Raw genomic sequence first — 20,069 nt, 5'->3', positions numbered from 1 at the left:
GCTGAACAACAGGCCGCATTCGTTCGATCCCTCTCGGACGACTGATCAGTCTTCAAAACCTTACAAATATATGACCTAATTCCCTTCAAAAAAAAAAAAGCGCATCAACGTTGTGTTGTCTCGTAAAAAAAAATCATCAACCTTCAGCCAGTACCCAAATCCCGACCCCGTCAAGTGTTCGTCCAATGTTGCCGTTAAAGATTCTACGTGTCATTCCACGTATACTCGGTAGAAACTTGACAGGGGCTAAATTTGGGTACCGACTGAAAGTTGGTACTTTTTCATGAGACAAAAAAAAAAAATTCGGGCTAGAATCGGGACACGAGCTAAAGTTGGTTTTTTTTTTTCGACAAAAAAAAGTGTAGGCTAGAATTGAGCTCCGAGATAAAAGATTTTTTACGGGGCAAAAAAAAAAATTCAGGTTAGAATTGGAATTTGAGTTAACATTGGTGCTTTTTAAATGAATTTGGCCTACAAATGTATGGCCTGGGTCCAAGGGTTGGCCTGTCAGGCTAACTCATTATTAGGCGTGTGCCTATGTTAGCGTGTGCGTTCGCATTATTTTGGGCTTTTGGGTTAATTCCCGACATAACCTCCATGGCGTGTTGTCCAGTCCCCTCACCCCCACACGAGTTTCGAGAAGGCAATCCGGATAATAAGGTTTCAAACCTCATTACTCGTTAGTTTATCTTAAATCACCCGTCACCTCATGGTCGAGTTATCGCATATCCCGATAGTAACTGTGCTGTCGAAACCGAATCTTTCTTCGCTATTATCCTCTCTCGCAATTGGTACCCAAAAAAGTTCCAAATTTAATTTTCGGGTGAATAGGTCAATTTGACTTGAAGTTCAAAAATCGCAAGAGGTCGTAAGGGGTCTCAAATCAAATGGAAGATTCACTCCCATCTTCTTCGAGGGAAAAAAAAGGGAAAATAAATCTCTCCAAAGTGCCAAAGTTTCCTGCAAGCCCGACCGACCCGGAAAATAAGTGGGCCGTGTGGAGCGGGCCCAATTCCCAGCATCCCATTAGCTCGGCCCGTTTAAAAGATATAACAGAGAAAAAAAATCAAAGCCGCCAATGGAGTCCCCCTCTCTCCAGACGCTTCTTTCTTGCCGCGCAAGCACCAGACTCCCGTGCAACGTAAGAATATCGTTCCTCCCATCTGCACATAACGATAGATAAGCTAACGGGGGTGGGTTTGGAGTTCGGCTTGTAATCTCCAAGAATCGAGTCTCGGCGTATCGCTGCGGGGTTCCTTCCTTTGATTTTTGCAATGGTAACGGATGTTAAACCGCGGCCTCTTTCTTTCGCTGTTTCGGGTTTCCGGATGGTTGACGGTGCAGATGAGTTCAGTTTTGATCAGAATATTGACAGAATTCTTGTGCTCCTTCGATCAGGCATCAGTCGCATCGCCTCTCGTGGTGGGCGCGACCGTGGCGGCCACGGCGTTGGGAGGGAGATACCTGATCGGGGCTTGGCAGGCGTTCAAGGCCCGCCCGGTGATACCGCGTGTCCGGAGGTTCTACCCTGGAGGGTTCCAGCCCGTAATGACCCGGCGCGAGGCTGCCTTGATCCTCGGAGTCAGGTAAATCTGTTCCAGCACCGAGTTCTCGAGAGGACAATTCATGCCTGTCGTGCCATATTCAAGAGTCTTGCATTCAGTTTTCTTGCATTCCATATGCAAACGCGACGATCTTTTTGGGGCAATCCACGTCGAATCTGCGCCCGAAATATTTGAGCACCGAGCGAGCGACTCTTCGCTCGCGCTATTTGTCCGTCTTGTTCTAGTCTTCAACCTGTTACTGACGTTGGTTGATACTGTGAAATTGATGACAGAGAGCATGCGGTTATGGAGAAGATAAAGGAAGCTCATAGGAGAGTGATGGTGGCGAATCACCCGGATGCCGGCGGGAGCCATTACCTGGCTTCCAAGGTCAACGAGGCCAAGGACGTGTTGATGGGGAAGTCGAGAGGCTCCGGTTCTGCATTCTGAATTCCGTGTGCGGGATCGGAACAGGCAGTTCATGGATGGAGATCGAACGCTGAAGGTCAAGAAGGGACTCCTCATTGCATGATTGTCTCCGACTAAATAATTCTTTTGTGTACCCTATTTCACGACAACGATTCTGATCTTCAAAGTAGCACGCTCTGGCATGGTCATACTGTGTTCATGTTTTGTCAAAATTACGATTCTTGGGAGTGTATACGTGAACAATACATTAGTCTGGACATGAATCGTTCTGACTAGATAAGCTGTGTTATGTATCCAAGCGGTTCATCTATTGGTCCACTAGACTCAAAGAACAAGAATTGACTAAGCAAATTTTGGCCCCAGTTGAGATGAGAGAGTAGCAGAAAGCCGTGCTGGGTTCGTCGATGTCCTATGATCAACCGTTGACGCAAATGGTGCGAGGCATTTGACAGCGGGTGGATAGTAGTAGTGAATCATAGGGCAACACGATGGCTCCAAGAAACCAAAACACTTGCTTGTGAAGTAGTTCCTTGAAGACCTGGAGTAGAAGTTCTAGCAATAGATTGGTCCACAGCTTAGCTTGGGGGCCAAATAGGAAAAGAGGAAGAAATACACCATATTCTGCGGTGAAGTTTGCCAAAACCATATACAAAAGGCGGAGAGTAACCACGGCTTGAGAAAGACAAATTAGATCTGAGGATGATGAGATTTCATAAAAACACAAGCGTGTTGCCAGAATAATTTGTGTAATATTAACTCATCTGGTGCAGGAAGAACTGGAACAAAGTCCTACCATCACATGATAGCACAAATAGACGACCAAGAAGAGAAGTTCTTAGAAAGAAAAGTACAGTTCGATATCAGAAGACGAAGACATTTGAGATAATATGCTTTCCGTGAAGTCAAAATCACAAAGGGGAGGGGAAAAATTGGAAGATCCAATTTAGTAATAAAAGGTAAACCACTAATGTATACTTCAAACAAATGGGATCAGCAAGCAACAAGGTATGGATTAGAAAATCTGATGCTGCCAAGATAAGTTCTACTTGATTTGTCCAAGGCTTCAGAGAAACTGCAACATGTGAACATGAGGGATCACGCACAACTCACACCTTAAAAGAAGAGCAGAATCACCCACACACGCCAATATATAACACTCTTGACCAAATGGCAAAAGATAATCAGGGTACAAATCCGATGTCCTTGAAGTATTCATGCTCAAGAGCACTCCTGGCCGTAATTCTTCTGCTGGGGTCCAAGCAGAGCATTTTCTGGATAAGTGGGAGCATTGTTAGCTACAATGTTATCATCTAGTAACCCATGAGTTCTATGCTATAATTTCTGTTCATTCAACTTTTGAGAAGATTCGACCAAAAAAAAAAAAACTTTTTCTGAAGAAACAAGTGAAAGCAGGAAAAATAAATTCAAAAAGTAGTGATAATGAGAGCTCAAAGCATAGGTCACTATTTGGGAAGGGGATATGTGGGAACTGTCAAGGTTATTAAAACTACACTTGCATCATCAATTTGTTCAGGGCTATCTCACCGTTTCAAATTCTCCTCTCTACAAGGATCTATTTGGCCAAATTTGCATTAATTAGACCTTAAGCTTCCCAATTCGCCTTCTGAAGTAGCCAGGTAATTGATGGTAATCATGCGTAAGGACAGGATTCAAATGTGTTGTACAACATTCTCTTTTTCTAAGCCAAGCTTGGTACATGGATGTGGGTATAAAGTAGACTAAGTTGGAACAAGGCAGAAATAGCAAATAAATCAATGAGACACGGCAAAACATAACCCAGCTTAGTTTGAAGAGCAAGCATCATATAGTGTTGTCTGCCCAGAGGCCTCACTTTTCTATTCCTTTTCCTTTCGAGGACCATGACTTGGTGGTTGCAATTTCAATTATACTCTTCGTTAGTCCTGTCCGAGCTTAGTTTGAAGAGCAAGCATCATATAGTGTTGTGTGCCCAGAGGCCTCACTTTTCTATTCTTTTTCCTTTTCCTTTCGAGGGCCATGACTTGCTGGTTGTAATTTCAATTATACTCTTCGTTAGTCCTGTCCGAGAGAAACCAACCTCCGAGATAATTTCTGGAGATATTTATTAGATGTTAATGCAGAGCTTAACTTTGTTTCCAATTAGAAATTATACCTAAAAGCACATAAAAAATAACTTCTAGAAAAAGGCACTAGTTCCAAAGTTTCCCAACGTTACTTCAGCATTATCACATTACACAGTTCAAAATGAGGTGAATAAAGGACAAGTATTTAGGATTGCAACTTACAGATAGAAGATCGATTCCAGCAGAATCGAGACCTGGAACCACATCTTGTAGACTCTGAACGCATGGATCCAAGTTTCAGTATTTTTTTTAGGAGACATTATCATGATCGAATAACAAGGTCATCAAAAGTTTAGCATAAAACGTGAGCCAATTACCTTTGGAGGCCACTTAGGAAAGGCAGACTTGAAATCTGGCAAGGCAGTTACTCCCGGCCATGTGTCCTCATTTGGCGTGCCCATGATCCTTCATAGCAGGAAGAGAAGTAATTTAGATTATTGCCGTTTTGTCTGCTTAAATTTTGACCAGCCAGATTTATATAAGCACTCGTGGATGACCAGGAACAGTTATTGATACAGGAAAGTGAATTCCAACTTCCAAAGCTCAATCCAAATTTAATACACAGTCTGGAGTAAATGAACTACTATCTTCAGAAGTCAGAGCGCGCTTCATTGCTGAACATTGTGTATGGTGGGGTTAGTAAAAGAAAATACTGTGGCAGCTCAAATGTTTTGTGATAGCCATTTGAAACATGTGGTTTTGAAAGTTGGATATCAGGCCAAAAGAGTTAAAGATATCCTCAGTAAGTTTGCATATAAGACCTATAAGAAGTTCAAAGACTGAAAACAAAACCATCATCGAGTATGATATCGATAGTTCAAGACACTGACAAATGTAACATTGCTGAACCAGAACCATTTTCGCCACTTAATTATATGGACAGAATGCAAATAGATACTTGAGATGGACTGCAGAATCATAAATTCCTGAAATTTAACCATAATGTGTGTCTTTTGGTGGAGCGGGCATTCAGCAGAAGCCCGTACGCATAACAGAATCGTGGGATTGACGAACACCAACAGACGACATGATTAACTAACTTCCACACAAAGAACAAGGTCAGAAGCTTGCAAAGGGAAAAAGAAAATCATTCTGAAAGAGCTGTAGCACCTGAATATCTTGAACAGCTCATCAATTTCAGAATCTCCAGGAAATAAAGGACATTGGTTCACCATCTCAGCGAATATACAGCCAACCGACCAGACATCAACCGGGGTAGAATAGTGACGAGAACCAAGAAGTATTTCTGGTGCTCTGTACCATAAAGTCACCACCTAGAAAGAAAGACCACCAATATCAATCTATATGCAAACTATAAACTGTTAGAGTTTAAGAGGGTGTAAGCAACAATCTTTTTCACAATGTCACAAGTTGATGCATCTGAACCTTCAACAGCATCATCTAAAATGTTTGTAGTGCCTTGCATTTGGATAGTCAAAAGTAACCAAAAATAAACTACTAAGCTGCCCCAGATTTCAACAGGCCATGAACAACTATGGAAGACGTTCTAAAAGCACGAAACATGCTAAGAACAGTTTTTGACAACACAGCAAATGTTTGTCTCTTTCCCTTTATCCAAAATCCATAGTTTCCAACTTTTTGAAAATTTATGTGATTTTTCAAGCGAGGATACCTTTCTTTCACAGAGGAATCGAACTGCCAGAACCAGAATAGAAGATTCTGGAAATTCAGCAACAGTAAAGCTAACTCATTCTCATTTTGATTTAATTATCTGACATTATTCGAAACCAAACTAGCACCAGGAAAATTCTCAAAAAAGTAGAATCTCCCTACTGGGCTTTTTGTAAAAGATAGAACCAAAGACTCCAAATAAATTAGTTATGATACTCCTAAAGTCAAAATATCCAATTTTTTTTTTTGTTATACCCAAAAAAATATGCCTAGATTAGAACAAACATCCACCTGACATCCAAAATTTAGCAGTACATAACCAGAGGATGAGAAGAATGTACTAAATGTGGTAAGACATGATTTACATGAGACAACCAAGACAGTACATGACATAGGTACCTCATGTGTAAAAGTCCTAACAGGAATACCAAATGCTCTTGCAAGTCCAAAGTCAGCAAGCTTCAAGGCATTTGTACGTCGATCAATTAACAGATTCTGAGGCTTCAAATCTCGGTGGAGGACTCTATGTGAGTGACAATACGCTATTCCACGCAGTATTTGATAAAGAAATATCTGCAAAGGAAGATTGCCTTTCATCTCAGGAGAATGATCATATATCTTCAAGCACAAAGTCATGGAGCTCCTAGTGTAGGAGCAAACCGCTCACTCACTTTTACCAGACGTGGATCCTTGGCAAAGTCTGGAGATGAATCCATGTGCTTCTTCAAATCCAAGTCCAAATACTCAAAAACTAGATACAGCCTATTCTCACTATGCACTACATCCTGTAACCTGCCATAAGCAAAAATGCAAGTTCTATATGAGACCATAAGACAAAAAAATGCTAAGTATAATAGGAATCAGAATCCAAATAAAACGATTAAAAGATCAATAGGAGCAAAAAATTATGGCTAATGCGTTTGGATTTAGTGCGACAGAGAGCAAAGCTTGTTTTTTCCATTTTTTTTCTGATAAAGACAGACCATCGTCTATCATCAAACCAAACAGAAAAACGCTCATTTCGTATGCTGGGGAAATAAAACCTAGGTCAATGTGTTTATATCTGCGGTACAGTGCCTAGTAGAACTGGGCTATCATTTGAGGAGTAAATATAATTATCTTTACCTCCTTGTGCAGATTCTATTTCCCTGTTAATGAAAAGCAGCCTCAACTTTGTCATTGCAAAAATGTCTAACATTCAAAGATACAGAAATACAGGAAAGACACCTGACTATATTTCCGTGCTGCATTTCCTTCAAGAGAGAGATTTCTCGGATTGCAGTGCTCGGTACTCCTTCATCTTCCTGCTCCAAGCGTATCTTCTTCAAAGCTATAGTCTCATTGGTGACACGATCACGGGCCTTATACACGACACCATATGTTCCTTCACCAATCTTCTCCACTTTCTCGTACTAAAAGATTAAACAAACTTACGTCACAGACTAACCAAAGAACTGTATACATAAAACAAGAACACACCCTCATTTTCAAGTACCTGATCCATCCAGCCCAGGTCAAGATGCCTACTGGCGCAATATCTGCATTATATGAATTTTAAGCTAATGAATACTCGTAACGTGAACTCCTAATACAACAACCAAATGCCATGTACAATACAAAAAAAAAAAGAACACGTCGTTCATCTTTCAGCTACCATTCTAAATTGTACACTCTAACGGACCATTAGCATCGAATTTCAGTAACATACCCCGTTTTTTTAAGAGAAACCTATCCATAACGAGTCAAAACCTTAATTGAGCTTTTCTTATACATTTTAACACGTGCAAAACGCTGAAAATCAACAGGAGACACCAATCTGCACAACCTCTAATTACCAAAAGGCTCTCAATAGCTGCTACCGCCCGAGAAGCGAGCAGATCGGGTCCAGACACAGCAGAACCCGACCCAAACGCCCATTAAACGAGCTCCGATCGCAGAACCCCACAGGCGACGAAGCGAAGCAGTGGTCGACCACCGCCGCATTGCGCCCGTTTTCGCGAGACCATTCAACCATCGCCCATTACAGATTGAATCACTCGGACGGATCGGAGAGGATTCCGAAGGGAGACGAGACGGGTTCGCTCGTTCGAGAGAAGAAGCGAGCGGGCGGGCGCGAAGGAGGAGGAGTACCTGGTCGCAGAAATGGCGGGTGTTTAGCGCCAGCGTTCGCGGTGCCGTCTTCTTCTCCCTCCGCGGGGTGTGTGGGCGGTGGTGCCCTTTATATTTGGCTCCTTCCTTTCAGATGGGAATATAGAACGAGAGCGAGTGTGGTGGATAGGGTGCGCGGCTGCATAAGTCAACACAACTCTCTTTCCTGTTTGACTAGCTTTGATCCTAATCTTTTGTATTGACTTTATTTTTTTTCCCTCCATTTCCATCTATTGTATGCTTAGTGTATGTATACCCATCAAACGGGCTATTTGGATTGGGTTTGTATATACTTTATACATGTGTGGTCTTTGCTTGGTTTAAAGTTATTGACCGTTTTGAATGATATTTCGATTTCTAGAATGTATTGATCAATAATAAAATCCGTACTATGCAAGTGACAAGATGAACTTTAATGGCGAAATTGGAGCTTTTTGGATCAATCATGGACTCCACATTTTAATTGATCGAGTTTCTCAAATTACTTTAGCCGTGATTTTTTCCAAGTTTGTTGATAATCGCCATCCAATATTATTACATGAACATTTTTTAAAATTTTGGCCAGAAATCGCAAATTAGCCAATGCTTTTTGGTTCTTCCATTTTTTTTTTTGGTGGTTTTGAATTGGACTTATTTCTTATCGTGATTAGCGAACCTTATTTGATGCTTAAAATAGTTTTTTCACCGCTTGGAATGCCATTATATTTGTATTCAAATTTAATTGAACTTTAATAGATTATAACATTTTTTGTCCAATTTTTAGTTGATTCGATTTTTATATCAACGCAAAGCCTGAAACCCGAAACGAATAGTGGAGTATTACTCAAGAGGGCTAACGTAATGCACGAGATCTTGCTCTTCTAGCAAATACTTTTTTAGTTAAAATTGTATAGATTTTCTATAAAAAAATTAAAAATAATGAATAGTCATCCCCGCACGCATTAATATTCTTAAAATGTCATATTGATTTTTCAATGAAATTTATGTTATATTAAATATGTTGCTTAAGAATTATCAAAGGAATTTACCATGTCATGTACGATATTTTACCATTCTGGGGCCCAACTTGGTCCAAAAAGTCCAACATCTTCAAACATTTTAGCTCTAGTTAAACAAAATGAACTCAATTTGATTGAGGTCTGTCCTTAAGTAATTAGAGTTGACAAAAAGAAAAAGATCAAAAAGAAAACAAACAACAGAAAAAAAATATATCATCTTTATAAAAATAGTTTCTTTTCAATCAACACTTCAGAGCACTCACTCCTTTCTCGATCCATCTTTCTCCAAAATATCCTTCTTTTTTTTCTTTGCTAAAATATCCAAAATATCTTTCAGCTCTCAGTCATTGAAGATCACTTTTTTGTTGGCTTCAATTGATTTCTTCTTTTAACTGCTGTGAAGAGTTCTAATTATAAGCTTTTTGTATTTCAACGGTAGTTGGGGACTCGTAGAGACGAGGGAGAGCTTGCCCTTGGACGATGAAGCCACGCTGAGCACGTATGTTGTCACCACAACAAAAAATAAGATGATTAAAGCTCTGCAAGGAGGACGTTGGAGCAACCCGCACAATCTTCCGATTTCCCGCTCCAGCTCAGAACTAAGAAGTATGTCGCTTCTTGAAATAAGAAACATCTATCTTGAATATAGATTCATATGCACAAGATTCGTACACTTTACTGTTATCGTAAATATTATAAATATCCTAATAGCAAATCTAATATGTTCTACATGACTAGTTTTCAATGCAAAGCATTTCTAAGCATGTTTTCCAAATTATATATTAGGCCAGAATCTGCAACTATCTTGAACAATTAATAGAAAAAAAAAGAGCTCAAATAGAAAAACATCTATCTTGAACATCAAATAATTTGACAAAAAAAAACATCAAATAAAAAAAGGAAAAGCTCAAATTAAAAAACAAGTGGCGTTTTAAGGATTCGCTATTCTAAAAAAGGGAAGTGTTTGAGAGGGAATGCTTCTATTCTTCAATAGTCGGGATAATATAAATAAAGAGGAGGTGATCCATTTATATACTTGAACATATCTATTTATAGCCATACATTTATGATGGAGATTTAATCTCTCTAACTACCAATCCCTTTACAACCGTACATATATATTTATCTGACGGTGGAGACCTCTCAATCTATCAACCACCCCATTAACACGGGAATACTTTAGGGATGTACTTCTCATGGTGCCCAGGAACATCCTAGTATACAGGACTACAATTCCCATTATTCCCTTCTCATTTGTTTGCTTTTTCCCCTTTTTTTCCTAATTACCATGTAAGATGCCACGTAAGCCCGCACATTAATATTTGGGACAATGACACAAACAGTTCATGAACTTTGATCTAATGTGCAACGTAGTTCCTGAACTTTTAATTTGTTTAATATGATCTTTAGACTTTAGCTTAATGTTTAATATGGTCTCTGAATCTTTAATTTGTTTAATGTGGTTCCTGGACTTTTAGTACATGTTCAATGTAATCCTTGATCTATTTGAAAATATTCAATATAGTCCTTGAACTTGAATTAATGGAAGTACTACATTGAACATTTTCATGTAGTTCAGGGACTAAATTGAGCACGTGCCAAAAGTCCAGGGACCACATTGAATAAATTAAAAATTCAGGGATTACATTGCACATGAAGGCAAAGTTCATGAATTGTTTGTGTCATTTTCTCTTAACATTTACCGGCAATCAAGGTCACGTCAATATTTTTTTCATAATTTTTACAGAAAAACCCACTTGAACGAAAGCAAAACATATATTTCAAGAACGGAGGGCACAAAAATTTATCAACCGGACTGAACAATTTGCAAAATTTGAAAGACCCACTATGCATTTATCCGCAATACCTATGAATATGGAATACCAAATGAATTAATGAGGAATTGCCTTGACTATGCTGAAGGAAAACGAAATGTACATATATCACAATTATTGCAGAATAGAAGGGGTTTCTTATTGCAGAATAGAAGGTGAAAACCCAAGACGCATGCAACATCCGCGGCGTGCTTCCAACTTCCAAGTCCCCGGATTCGAAATGTTGTGATTCGTAAATAAACCATTTAGCTTGAATGAAAAAATAATAAGGTATTTCATGAAATTAATCTGCATCAATCATTATTTCCATTTTCTTTATCAACAGTAAATATATATATTTTTATTTTTGCAGACTAACTGATATATTAAGATAAACAGATGATACATGTAGAGAGATACACCGATTCGGATTACGTTCCTTTATTTATTTATTTATTTTTTTGCCAGAGACACATTTTAATTTATAGATACTTATATATTGTAAATGCCATCACTTTTCACCCGATCTAAAGAAAATAAATTTACGTGCAAATGGATCATAAAATTAAATTGTTTGAATAGTAAATCATGGTAGCGTTAGAAATAAGAAATATATAAAAAAAAAAAACAACATTTCGATCGGATTAGAAATTATATAAATTCACTTTGTATTTTCTGACAATTAATTTAGACCCTCGAGTTCGTCGTAAACGAAATGCTGTCGTCGTCCGCCTGCAGCATCAGGTCTAGCTCGCTCAACCTCACTCCTCCTCCTCCCACTCTTCACCGGAATTTCCACAAACGCCTTCTCTGCAACTTCCGACGCCATTGGAGTACCCTCGCTCGCGCTCGAACGATCGTCGATTCAAGCACGGCCCCGAGCGCGATGGAGTCCAAAGAGAGCGGCGACGGCATGGATGGCGCGATCGCCGGCTTCAACTTCCTCGCGAAGAAGCCCTACTCGCCTCCTCCCTGGGCTTCCCACCTCAGTCCGATCCCTTCTCACGTCTTCTCTCTCGGTCATGTATGCTGCTGCTCTGTTTTTTCACCTTCGCGTGTTCGTGTCTGTGTGCGGGAGAAGTAGAGAGAGGCAGTGTGATTGTTTGTGTGTTTTGCTGAGTTCCGGTGATTTGCAATTACGTTTTACTTTGCTTTTGCTGCTGATTCGCCATGTTCATGAGATCGCCTTCTCTCATACTCGATGCTGGCCATGTATGTTGTTGCTCTGCTTTTACTTCGCGTGTTCGTGCCTGTGTGTGAGAGACAGATACAGAGACGGTGTGATTGTTTGTGTGTTTTGCTGAGTTTTGATGATCTTCATTTACTTTGGACTTTGCTTTTGATGCTGGTTGGCCATGTTCATGATTTCATGATTTCGTCTTGTTTTAAAGACACGGTGAGTAATGCTGGCCAAAGGATGCTTCCTTTTCTTGTTTTTAATCTTCTATCACGATAGTTGATGATTTGAATGTAAGGTCGTGTTGCGTTTTTTTCTTGACAGTTACCTACTCCAATTCACAGATGGAACCTTCCGAATTTACCAAAAGGCACTGAGGTTTGGTTAAAGGTGATTCCCGGGTCCTTCTTCTTCCTCCTATTCAGTTTGATCTTCATGAATCGTGAGGTTTTGCAGCTTATCTGGTCAAAATGGGTTTCGCAGTACGAAATGCAATGTGATGAACATCTCTCTGTAAACATTTAATCCCTGTGTTGAACGTTTAATGAAAATTACCAAGTGAATTATTCTAGTTCTGCATTGCATATGGTTGACATTATATTGCTCAATCTTTGGCTTGGATAAAATCTATGGTCTATGCATATCTATATCTGTTTGATGGAATATATTTAGAACTCAGACAATACAAGTTTCGTTGGTTGCAGTTATATGGTTACTCTTTGGTTGTTGTTTCGTGATTTTGTTGTTGTTCCTCTTTCTTTTCCTTTGTGCATATTTTGAAGGTTTTCGTGATACATAATTTGGAGCTAGACATCTTATACGAACAATGTTGCATAAGAACATTTTGTCTGTCTTTTCCATCTATAGGCCATTCGAGGTTTGGCTTTTGTTCCCCACTCTTTTTTCTTGACTGTTAACACTGAGAGAAGATTTGCGATTATTCAGCGGGATGACCTTTCGGGCATGCAATTGAGTGGCAACAAAGTCCGGAAATTGGAATTCTTGCTTGCTGATGCCGTGGGCCAAGGTGCTGATTGTATAATAACAATTGGGGGTATCCAAAGTAATCATTGTCGTGCAACTGCTGTTGCTGCAAAGTATTTAAATCTCGATTGTCATCTTATCCTACGTACCTCCAAGGTCAGGTTTCCTTTTCTGCACCGAACATCAGTCAGGAGAAAAATTGCTACAACAATTGTATTCTTGCAGGTTCTTGTAGACAAAGATCCTGGACTTACAGGTAATCTCCTGGTTGAGAGATTGGTGGGAGCTCATGTTCAACTTATTTCAAAAGAGGAATATGCCAAACTAGGGAGTGTGGTTTGTACCTGCTTCTAGTTGTTTTCTTGCTTGTAATATTTCCTCTTTTTTTCTTAAATAGATAACATTTGATTCGTTAACCGAGAAGTGGCACATCTGAGCATCTCTTGGATATTGGCCACAAAAAGAAAATATTGCTCGACCCACCCATCGGTGGCCGCGTTGGTTTGCGCTCAGTTCCTTTCACGAGAGGTCCTGGGTTCAAACTCGCCCATTGGTGATATAAGTGGCGGGTCGTGGCGGTGGGATGCTGCGCTAGCCCCCCTCGAGGACTAGTCGGGCATCACCACTGGTTTGAGCCCTAGCTCGCCGGCCACGCGGACACCTCGATTATCAAAAAGAAAAAAAAAGCAAAAAGAAAATATTGCTCGGATAACAAACTGATTTGCTTTTCTTATTTATGTTATTAAATGGTTGGGCATTTTTATAATGTTTTGACATTCAAGTGAAACTACAATGCATTCTTAAAGGGCAAGAATCTTATGCTAACAAGTTAATAAAACTTGAGCTTGGCATACCGTTAAAGTACTTTAATGTACAATGAACTATGCTCTTCCGTGTCCAGAGAAGTTTGATATTTGTGTTTGCCTCACTGAATTTGATTTCAGACTCTGACTGAACTCCTAAAAGAAAAGTTGCTTAAGGAAGGAAGAAAACCATATGTCATTCCTGTCGGCGGATCAAATTCTCTGGGGACATGGTGAGAATAGTTTATAAGTGGCTGTATGTTTCTTCTTCATTCTATATGCATCTTGTGCTCTTAATGGATTTATTGACTGTCTAGATTATCAGTCACAGTCAATTTTCAATTTCGGTTGACTGGTTCCTTCAAGCATTTTCTTCAGGCAGTTTTGCTTGCTTCTCAATTTTACTTGTTTTTTGGTTTCTCATATTTGGCATGACCGAGATTTTCTTCAGCACTAGCATTCAAATTATGGTGCATGGTCAATACCATGATTGCGGTGCCTAACTTTCCATCTCGTTGCAAAAAGTTCAATTGATCAATAAGATGTTGCATAATGCTGTGCCTGATAACTAGAGAGGTGCCTAGTAAATAGAGAGGTTCTAGAATCAATGAGATGTTGCATAGTTGCTAGTAGGTTGCATATTGAAGGTATGATTGCAAAAAGTTTAACTGATCCTACTCTGTTTTATTTTTCATTTTTTGGCAATTTTGTATGCCAATGCTGCTGAGACCTGTTCAATTTAGCTAATCTTTTGCTGCATCATCAACTATGTTCAGGTGAGTGACTCTAAAATATGGAAAATGTTCTATAACACTAGGTTATATAAATGGGATAATTTTCAGGATTCTTAGTAGATGATCTTTACCATGGCAATGTGGTCCACAAAATGTAATCTCTAGTTTGGGTTTTGAAAGAATCGGGTTTACCAATTGAGTTCGCCACTAACTTGATTCGTTCTTGCCTAATATACTCAACAGTTGGCTGAGTGGTTCAGCATTTGTTTTAGATGCGGTAGATCTGAGTTCAAATCATGCCATCTCCTACATAGAGTAATTTTTGGGGCTACATCCCTTATTACGAGGGTGGAGCCTTTCTCAATGTACGTGGGGAGGGTGGTCTGCGCTATCCTTGAATGGAGCCTTTCTGGCAGCCAAATGGTTTTTTAAATGGATAATCTGACTTTTTTATACCTTTTCTTTTAATTATATGTGTTGTTAAATTGTTTTCTTGGTACGTGCAAACAAATAAATTCTCAACTCCTCTGATTTAGGGGTTGGTATAGCCTTACTCATAGTTTCCATTCATTGCAATGATGTGGTTCCTTAGCTTATCTTTCACTGGTGTCTAATTAATGAATTTTAGCTCTTATTTGTGTTGAATTCAACTTCCAGAACTATGACATCCTTCTTGATTTTATGATATCTGCTTTTCATGAAAGAATTCTGACTTTTAGGGGATATATCGAAGCCATAAGGGAAATTGAGCAGCAGGTTCATAATGCGGCTGGCAGAGTAAAATTTGATGATATTGTTGTCGCATGTGGCAGGTTCTGCTCCATTTCCTCCATTTTTTTCTCAGTGCTAGCACAGTTTTTCAATTAGCTGGCTTAATTTTTTCCTGCAGTTAATGAATCGGACCTAGATTGATGTTTTATTTCTATCTATTTCCAGCGGAGGCACAATTGCTGGTCTTTCATTGGGTTCTTGGCTGAGCACAACGAAGATGAAAGTATGTACAACTTGCATTAGTTGTCATGTTTAACAGATTAAGCAAATTCATGAAGGCATCGAAATGCTTGAACAGGTCCATGCATTTTCTGTCTGTGACGACCCTGATTACTTCTATGACTTTGTTCAAGTCCTGCTTGATGGAATTAAAGCAGGTGTTCTCTCACGTGATATCGCTGACATTCACAATGTGAGTTTTTCATTACCCTTGGAGTCTTCCTTTGGACACCTACTATTGCACCCTATGGTCACAATTATAAAGACATGCATTGTCATAAGCAGATAATGGATGTTTGCAAAGTTTGATCTTTCTTGTTGCAATTTCTGCATGGCAATGGTACAAAAGATGCCTGTTCTGCAATTTTCTGAGGAATTTTATTCGGGTTGCATCCTCTTAAATAGACCTTGTTAAAATTCCTATTTGGTTGTTAAGCATGGTTTTCAGTAGGCACTGGAGACTTTTCACTCGTTCTTGTGCTATAAAATCTCCTCGTTAGATGCTTGGTGAAAATGTAAGAAAACACTAGCTTTTTCCATTAGAGATGTAGTCCACCAGAACTTTTGCACAGAGAATCCTGATATCTTCAGATATGTAGGTCCACTTGTTAATCGATTAAGGCACAAAAGTCAGTTTCTGATGATGAAACATGGATAATCTTTAAATTATTGTTTCTACGCAGGCCAAAGGTTTGGGGTATGCAATGAGTACTTCAGAGGAACTTAAGTTTGTTAAGGACGTTGCTACAGCCACTGGAGTTGTTCTAGACCCAGTTTACAGGTACACAAAATCACTGGCCCTTTGTTATTTTTTGTCACTCACTTTATCTTTGTAAGTTTGTGAGATGTGCGCATATACTTTCGCTTCTTCTTTTTTCTTGCTTTTTGATGTAAAGCATAACAGTTTCAACCAATTATGGTTTTTGACGTTGAAGTCTGTTAACATTCTTTCAATTCAGAGATGTCCACATATTTTCTAAGTGATGAAACTTCATTATGTCAATTTTATTTTATAAGAGATATGGTGCAGCTTAGGTTTATTGCCATGGTGAGTGTGAATTCTCATTGACCACTGACAAATAGATGTAAATTACTTGTTCATAAGGAATCAACTCAAACACACGGAAATATCCCCAAAAAAAAACTGTCGAGATATGAAGAAAATAGGAAGCCAGACATTTAGGAACAGTAATAGACACTTTGTATGAGTAATTTCAGATTATTTTAGCTACAGCCATAATACGTCATTGAGGATAATTGTCATCTTGATGGTACCTGAGCTAACTTGAATTAACTTCCGTTTTTTTCTGGTTGGTCGTTTGAGAGCTGAAGTAAGACAATAGGCGGCCATCACGAAAAAGTATAAGATAAAGTGTTCATGAATTTGATGTAGGTGTTAATGTTAGTCCTTGGTAGAAATATCTGTTGTCGGTCTCACTTGAAGAAAAGGAAGATTACCGGGACCTGACTAATCTTTGATCTGGTTGCTGATATAGCGGGAAAGCTGCTTATGGAATGATGAGAGACATGGCCGAGAACCCGGCAAAGTGGGAAGGAAGGAGAGTCCTCTTCGTGCATACAGGTGGACTCCTCGGGCTGTTTGATAAGGTTGATCAGATGGCTTCGACCATAAGCAATTGGCAGCGATTGGATGTTGATGAATCAGTTCCGCGGAAGGAGGGAACTGGAAAGATGTTCTAAAAGGAGTGGAATCAAATAAAGGAAGCTTCTGCAAATATATAGTGGTGATTGGTGGGTATTTGTTTGCTTTTTTCAAATGAGACTTCTGGTTGATATGTTACTCTCTGATGCTAAGGTTTAGATTCTTCTGCGCAAGTGGAATGACAACGAGAATATATTCTCCAACCTCGTCGTACATTGCAACTCTCATATAAGATGTCGCGAGACACAAAATAGCTTTCAATTTTCGAGTATTTTGTGTCGTGATTTTATGTGTTAAGGTTACGATGAAAACAAGTTTCGAATACGATGAGGTACGACCGTTGATTGTTCGTTTCGGACTCCGTACCGAGGTCTCGTGTGTTTGCCCGAGTGTTTTTTTTCAGTTTTTTTATCTAAAGGTATGCTACATGTGTTCTCTTTTGTGACATGATAGAATGTGGTTATCCATTCCCTAAAAAGTTTTGGTCAAATCAATGTTTTTCCCCCTTATCCAGCTCTGTAATAATTGAGATGAATCCGTGGCTAGCAAGTTTCTGTGGGATTTTACCTTTTACCAGCCGACATTCCAGTAGAGCTTGACATCACAAAAGGCAAAAAAGATGCTTCAGACAGACAAGCATCACTCGCACAAAAGGGCAATTATTATTTTCTTCTTTTTTGAGGAAATTTCATAAAATATCTTCACTTTTGGACACACATCAATCACCATCTCCAGCTTTGAAAACCTACAAAATTCCATGGTGCTGCCATTGAAAACTTACTAGAGGGTCCACTTTGTTCGTGGCAAATATTCTCAATCTACGATATTTGTTCATCTATGTAAATATACACCACGAATAACGGTGAGCGCCGACATTGAAACTTTTGAAAATACATGATCGCCGGTGTTGAATTCTAAAGGTCTTCTTATTTAATGGTTTGCAATGTTCCTACGGTGATTCTATGCCGTTTCTAAGTTTTTCTCGAACAACATTTGGACCCATGTTGTCATGTTAAATTCTTAATTATGAGATTCCACTTTTTTAGTGGCATAAGCGGGAGAATCTTAATTGGTAATTTTTTATCTGAAGATTTCACTTTTTTAGTGGCTTGAGTTTTTCTCAAATCGCTCGAACGATATTTGAACTCATGTTGGAGGCGTTGGTAGGAGGGTCGATGCAACCATTTGATGATGGGGTGGGAGTGGGGGTGGGGAGGGAGAATAGGTCGGTCATTCTATCATTCATATTTTATCTGAAGATAAAAATTGTAGATTTAAAAAAGTGAGTATGCTATTTGGAAATGATTTTGAAGTTTCCCCTATCTTAAATACTGACAACCTTTTATTTTAAGAGTCTCATTTAAAAAGTTCTCTTATTAGACCTTTTGCACAATGTATATGAAACTTTTCTATATATTCCTTTTGAGAGATTATTACTTGATCAGTCATGAACTACCGTATGGATGCCAATTCAGTTATAAACTTTTTTGATTTTGTTAATGTAGTTTTAAATCTTTGAGTGAAATTTCAATATATTCTTTTTAGTCATGTCATAAAGTCATCACCGGCCGTTCCACATATCACACCGACGTGAACAACTTGCGGATCACCACGTCAGCGATTTCCGGCAGCAATTAACCGGAAATGATTTATTGGAATTCCGTACAAATATTTAGGACTGCATTTCTAAAAATAAAAAATGTTATGACTGAATTAGTATCAATATAATAGATTTATGACGGAATTGATGATTTTCTCCGCCTTTTTTGTATGTTTAGACATGGATGTCGGCTCTATATACAACTTTCATTTTCATAAAAATGGTAATTGAAATGCGCGTAGCGTATCGACCCTGCCAATGAGCGAACCGATGGTGATTTGACACCACTTGTCCGATAAGGTACTTATTTCCGGACACGCGGCTCCGCACTGGTCCAATAGGATTAGCCACTCTTGGCTTGTTCGACACGTGCGGATAACTGCCAGTCAACTCCCAACTATAAGAAAGGGCAAGTGGGACTCTAATTTTTTTTTTTTTCATTTGTACGATTTTTCCAGCAGTAGTTTTTTTCTCCTAATATTGAACGCATAAAATCTCGAAAAGTATGCAAATATCTTAATTTTTGTAAAGAAAAAAATCACGAAAAACTCCTAACTAAACTTTAAATAAGCTGAGATCTTTGGGATGTCTTTTTTGTTCCGGCTAATGTTGTTCTTTTCTTTTAATTATGCTTTTTTGTCCATGCACGTTAATTAAATCTTAATATTTTTGATCTTTTAAATCAGGTCATTCTCTATATACAATATATTTAATCAAATTTCTCGAGCACAAAATCCGATTCGACTCAATTCAATCATCGCTCGAAGGATGTCGGAGTGCAATGCAGATTCAATGCTGCTTAGGTGGGCATCTATCATGGATGCCCAAGAAGTGAATGGATCAAATTTTTCCCGATTAACATTTTCTTATTTCTCCGCCCATGCACCATGCAAAGCGGGTGTTTTGTATATTCATTGGGTGTTTTTATTCATTGGACATTTTGTAAATATTAAATAATTCCATTAGAAAAATTGGAAATACGTTAAGTCAGACTGCGCGTCGAGAGAGAGGGACTAGGGGTGATCGGTTTCCGAGCGGTCCAATTCCTGCCCAGGAATCAGATCGATGCCCCCAGAACCGGACCACCCGGTTCGATTTTCAGGTGGGCCAATGGAATTGGTGGCATATTTCCTTTTTCTTTATTTGTCGTTACTGTTCACGATGGAATTGAAGATATCCTTGATAATCAAGGCATTTTTACAATCAGTAAGTTACGTGTGACATTGTATTTGTGACAAAATTTGGTTGGAACGAACAAAAGCCTTGAACGGCCTTTCTTTGTGAAATAGGAGATAAATTAGGGTTATTTTTACATATTTTTAAAAAAATTAAAAACTCGAAAAAAAAAAATCAATCCTGTCCGGATGGTCCGCACGAGTGGGTTCTATATCTAGTATTGGGAATCAGACCAGTGCCTTGTGAATCGGTCA

At 39.0% G+C, this 20,069-nt stretch overlaps 3 protein-coding genes across 4 annotated transcripts; 2 read left to right on the top strand and 1 right to left on the bottom strand.

Annotated features, from left to right (window-relative positions):
* The first annotated feature begins 1,329 nt into the window (after nucleotides 1–1,329).
* On the top strand, nucleotides 1,330–2,161 carry LOC115676147 (mitochondrial import inner membrane translocase subunit TIM14-3-like). Its single transcript, XM_030599029.2, has 2 exons — nucleotides 1,330–1,586; nucleotides 1,838–2,161. The coding sequence occupies exons 1-2, from the start codon at nucleotides 1,345–1,347 to the stop codon at nucleotides 1,992–1,994; spliced, it is 399 nt and encodes a 132-aa protein (XP_030454889.2). The 5' UTR covers nucleotides 1,330–1,344; the 3' UTR covers nucleotides 1,995–2,161.
* Nucleotides 2,162–2,915: 754 nt separating this feature from the next.
* Nucleotides 2,916–7,988, bottom strand: LOC115676146 (cell division control protein 2 homolog A). 2 transcript variants are annotated; one of them, XM_030599028.2, is made up of 9 exons: nucleotides 7,859–7,988; nucleotides 7,224–7,266; nucleotides 6,956–7,140; nucleotides 6,400–6,520; nucleotides 6,128–6,301; nucleotides 5,207–5,370; nucleotides 4,414–4,501; nucleotides 4,259–4,312; nucleotides 2,916–3,244 (listed from the first exon to the last, which is right to left on the bottom strand). In XM_030599028.2, exons 2-9 carry the CDS (start codon nucleotides 7,230–7,232, stop codon nucleotides 3,155–3,157), a joined length of 885 nt encoding a protein of 294 aa, XP_030454888.1. In that variant the 5' UTR covers nucleotides 7,233–7,266; nucleotides 7,859–7,988; the 3' UTR covers nucleotides 2,916–3,154. The 2 variants fall into 2 exon arrangements, with proteins under 2 accessions (XP_030454888.1, XP_056176727.1); XM_056320752.1 differs by lacking the exon at nucleotides 7,859–7,988 and adding an exon at nucleotides 7,554–7,800.
* A 3,387-nt stretch (nucleotides 7,989–11,375) lies between these two features.
* On the top strand, nucleotides 11,376–17,305 carry LOC115676185 (bifunctional D-cysteine desulfhydrase/1-aminocyclopropane-1-carboxylate deaminase, mitochondrial). The gene is made up of 10 exons (XM_030599073.2): nucleotides 11,376–11,712; nucleotides 12,190–12,255; nucleotides 12,811–13,005; nucleotides 13,075–13,185; nucleotides 13,794–13,885; nucleotides 15,106–15,198; nucleotides 15,323–15,380; nucleotides 15,456–15,569; nucleotides 16,060–16,157; nucleotides 16,873–17,305. Exons 1-10 carry the CDS (start codon nucleotides 11,404–11,406, stop codon nucleotides 17,075–17,077), a joined length of 1,341 nt encoding a protein of 446 aa, XP_030454933.1. The 5' UTR covers nucleotides 11,376–11,403; the 3' UTR covers nucleotides 17,078–17,305.
* Nucleotides 17,306–20,069: the final 2,764 nt, after the last annotated feature.

The sequence above is a fragment of the Syzygium oleosum genome, unplaced genomic scaffold, assembly GCF_021117445.2.
Source record: "Syzygium oleosum isolate NSW1041296 unplaced genomic scaffold, Sole_v2.1 Sole_v2.01, whole genome shotgun sequence".
In the NCBI taxonomy this organism is placed as follows: Eukaryota; Viridiplantae; Streptophyta; class Magnoliopsida; order Myrtales; family Myrtaceae; genus Syzygium; species Syzygium oleosum.
Note: the sequence above shows the minus strand (reverse complement) of the source record. Positions and strands in the feature narration are given on the sequence as shown.

Excerpts from the sequence above, each read along its gene's own strand:
- LOC115676146 (XM_030599028.2), bottom strand. Across the intron at positions 6,302-6,399 it reads AGGATCCACGTCTGGTAAAA|ATATTTCTTTATCAAATACT; the intron begins GTGAGTGAGCGG and ends CTTCCTTTGCAG. Across the intron at positions 3,245-4,258 it reads CTGGAATCGATCTTCTATCT|AAAATGCTCTGCTTGGACCC; the intron begins GTAAGTTGCAAT and ends CCACTTATCCAG.
- LOC115676147 (XM_030599029.2), top strand. The coding sequence starts at position 1,345 with ATGAGTTCAGTTTTGATCAGAATATTGACAGAATTCTTGTGCTCCTTC. Across the intron at positions 1,587-1,837 it reads GCCTTGATCCTCGGAGTCAG|AGAGCATGCGGTTATGGAGA; the intron begins GTAAATCTGTTC and ends AATTGATGACAG.
- LOC115676185 (XM_030599073.2), top strand. The coding sequence starts at position 11,404 with ATGCTGTCGTCGTCCGCCTGCAGCATCAGGTCTAGCTCGCTCAACCTC. Across the intron at positions 15,199-15,322 it reads ATTGTTGTCGCATGTGGCAG|CGGAGGCACAATTGCTGGTC; the intron begins GTTCTGCTCCAT and ends ATCTATTTCCAG. Across the intron at positions 15,570-16,059 it reads ATATCGCTGACATTCACAAT|GCCAAAGGTTTGGGGTATGC; the intron begins GTGAGTTTTTCA and ends GTTTCTACGCAG.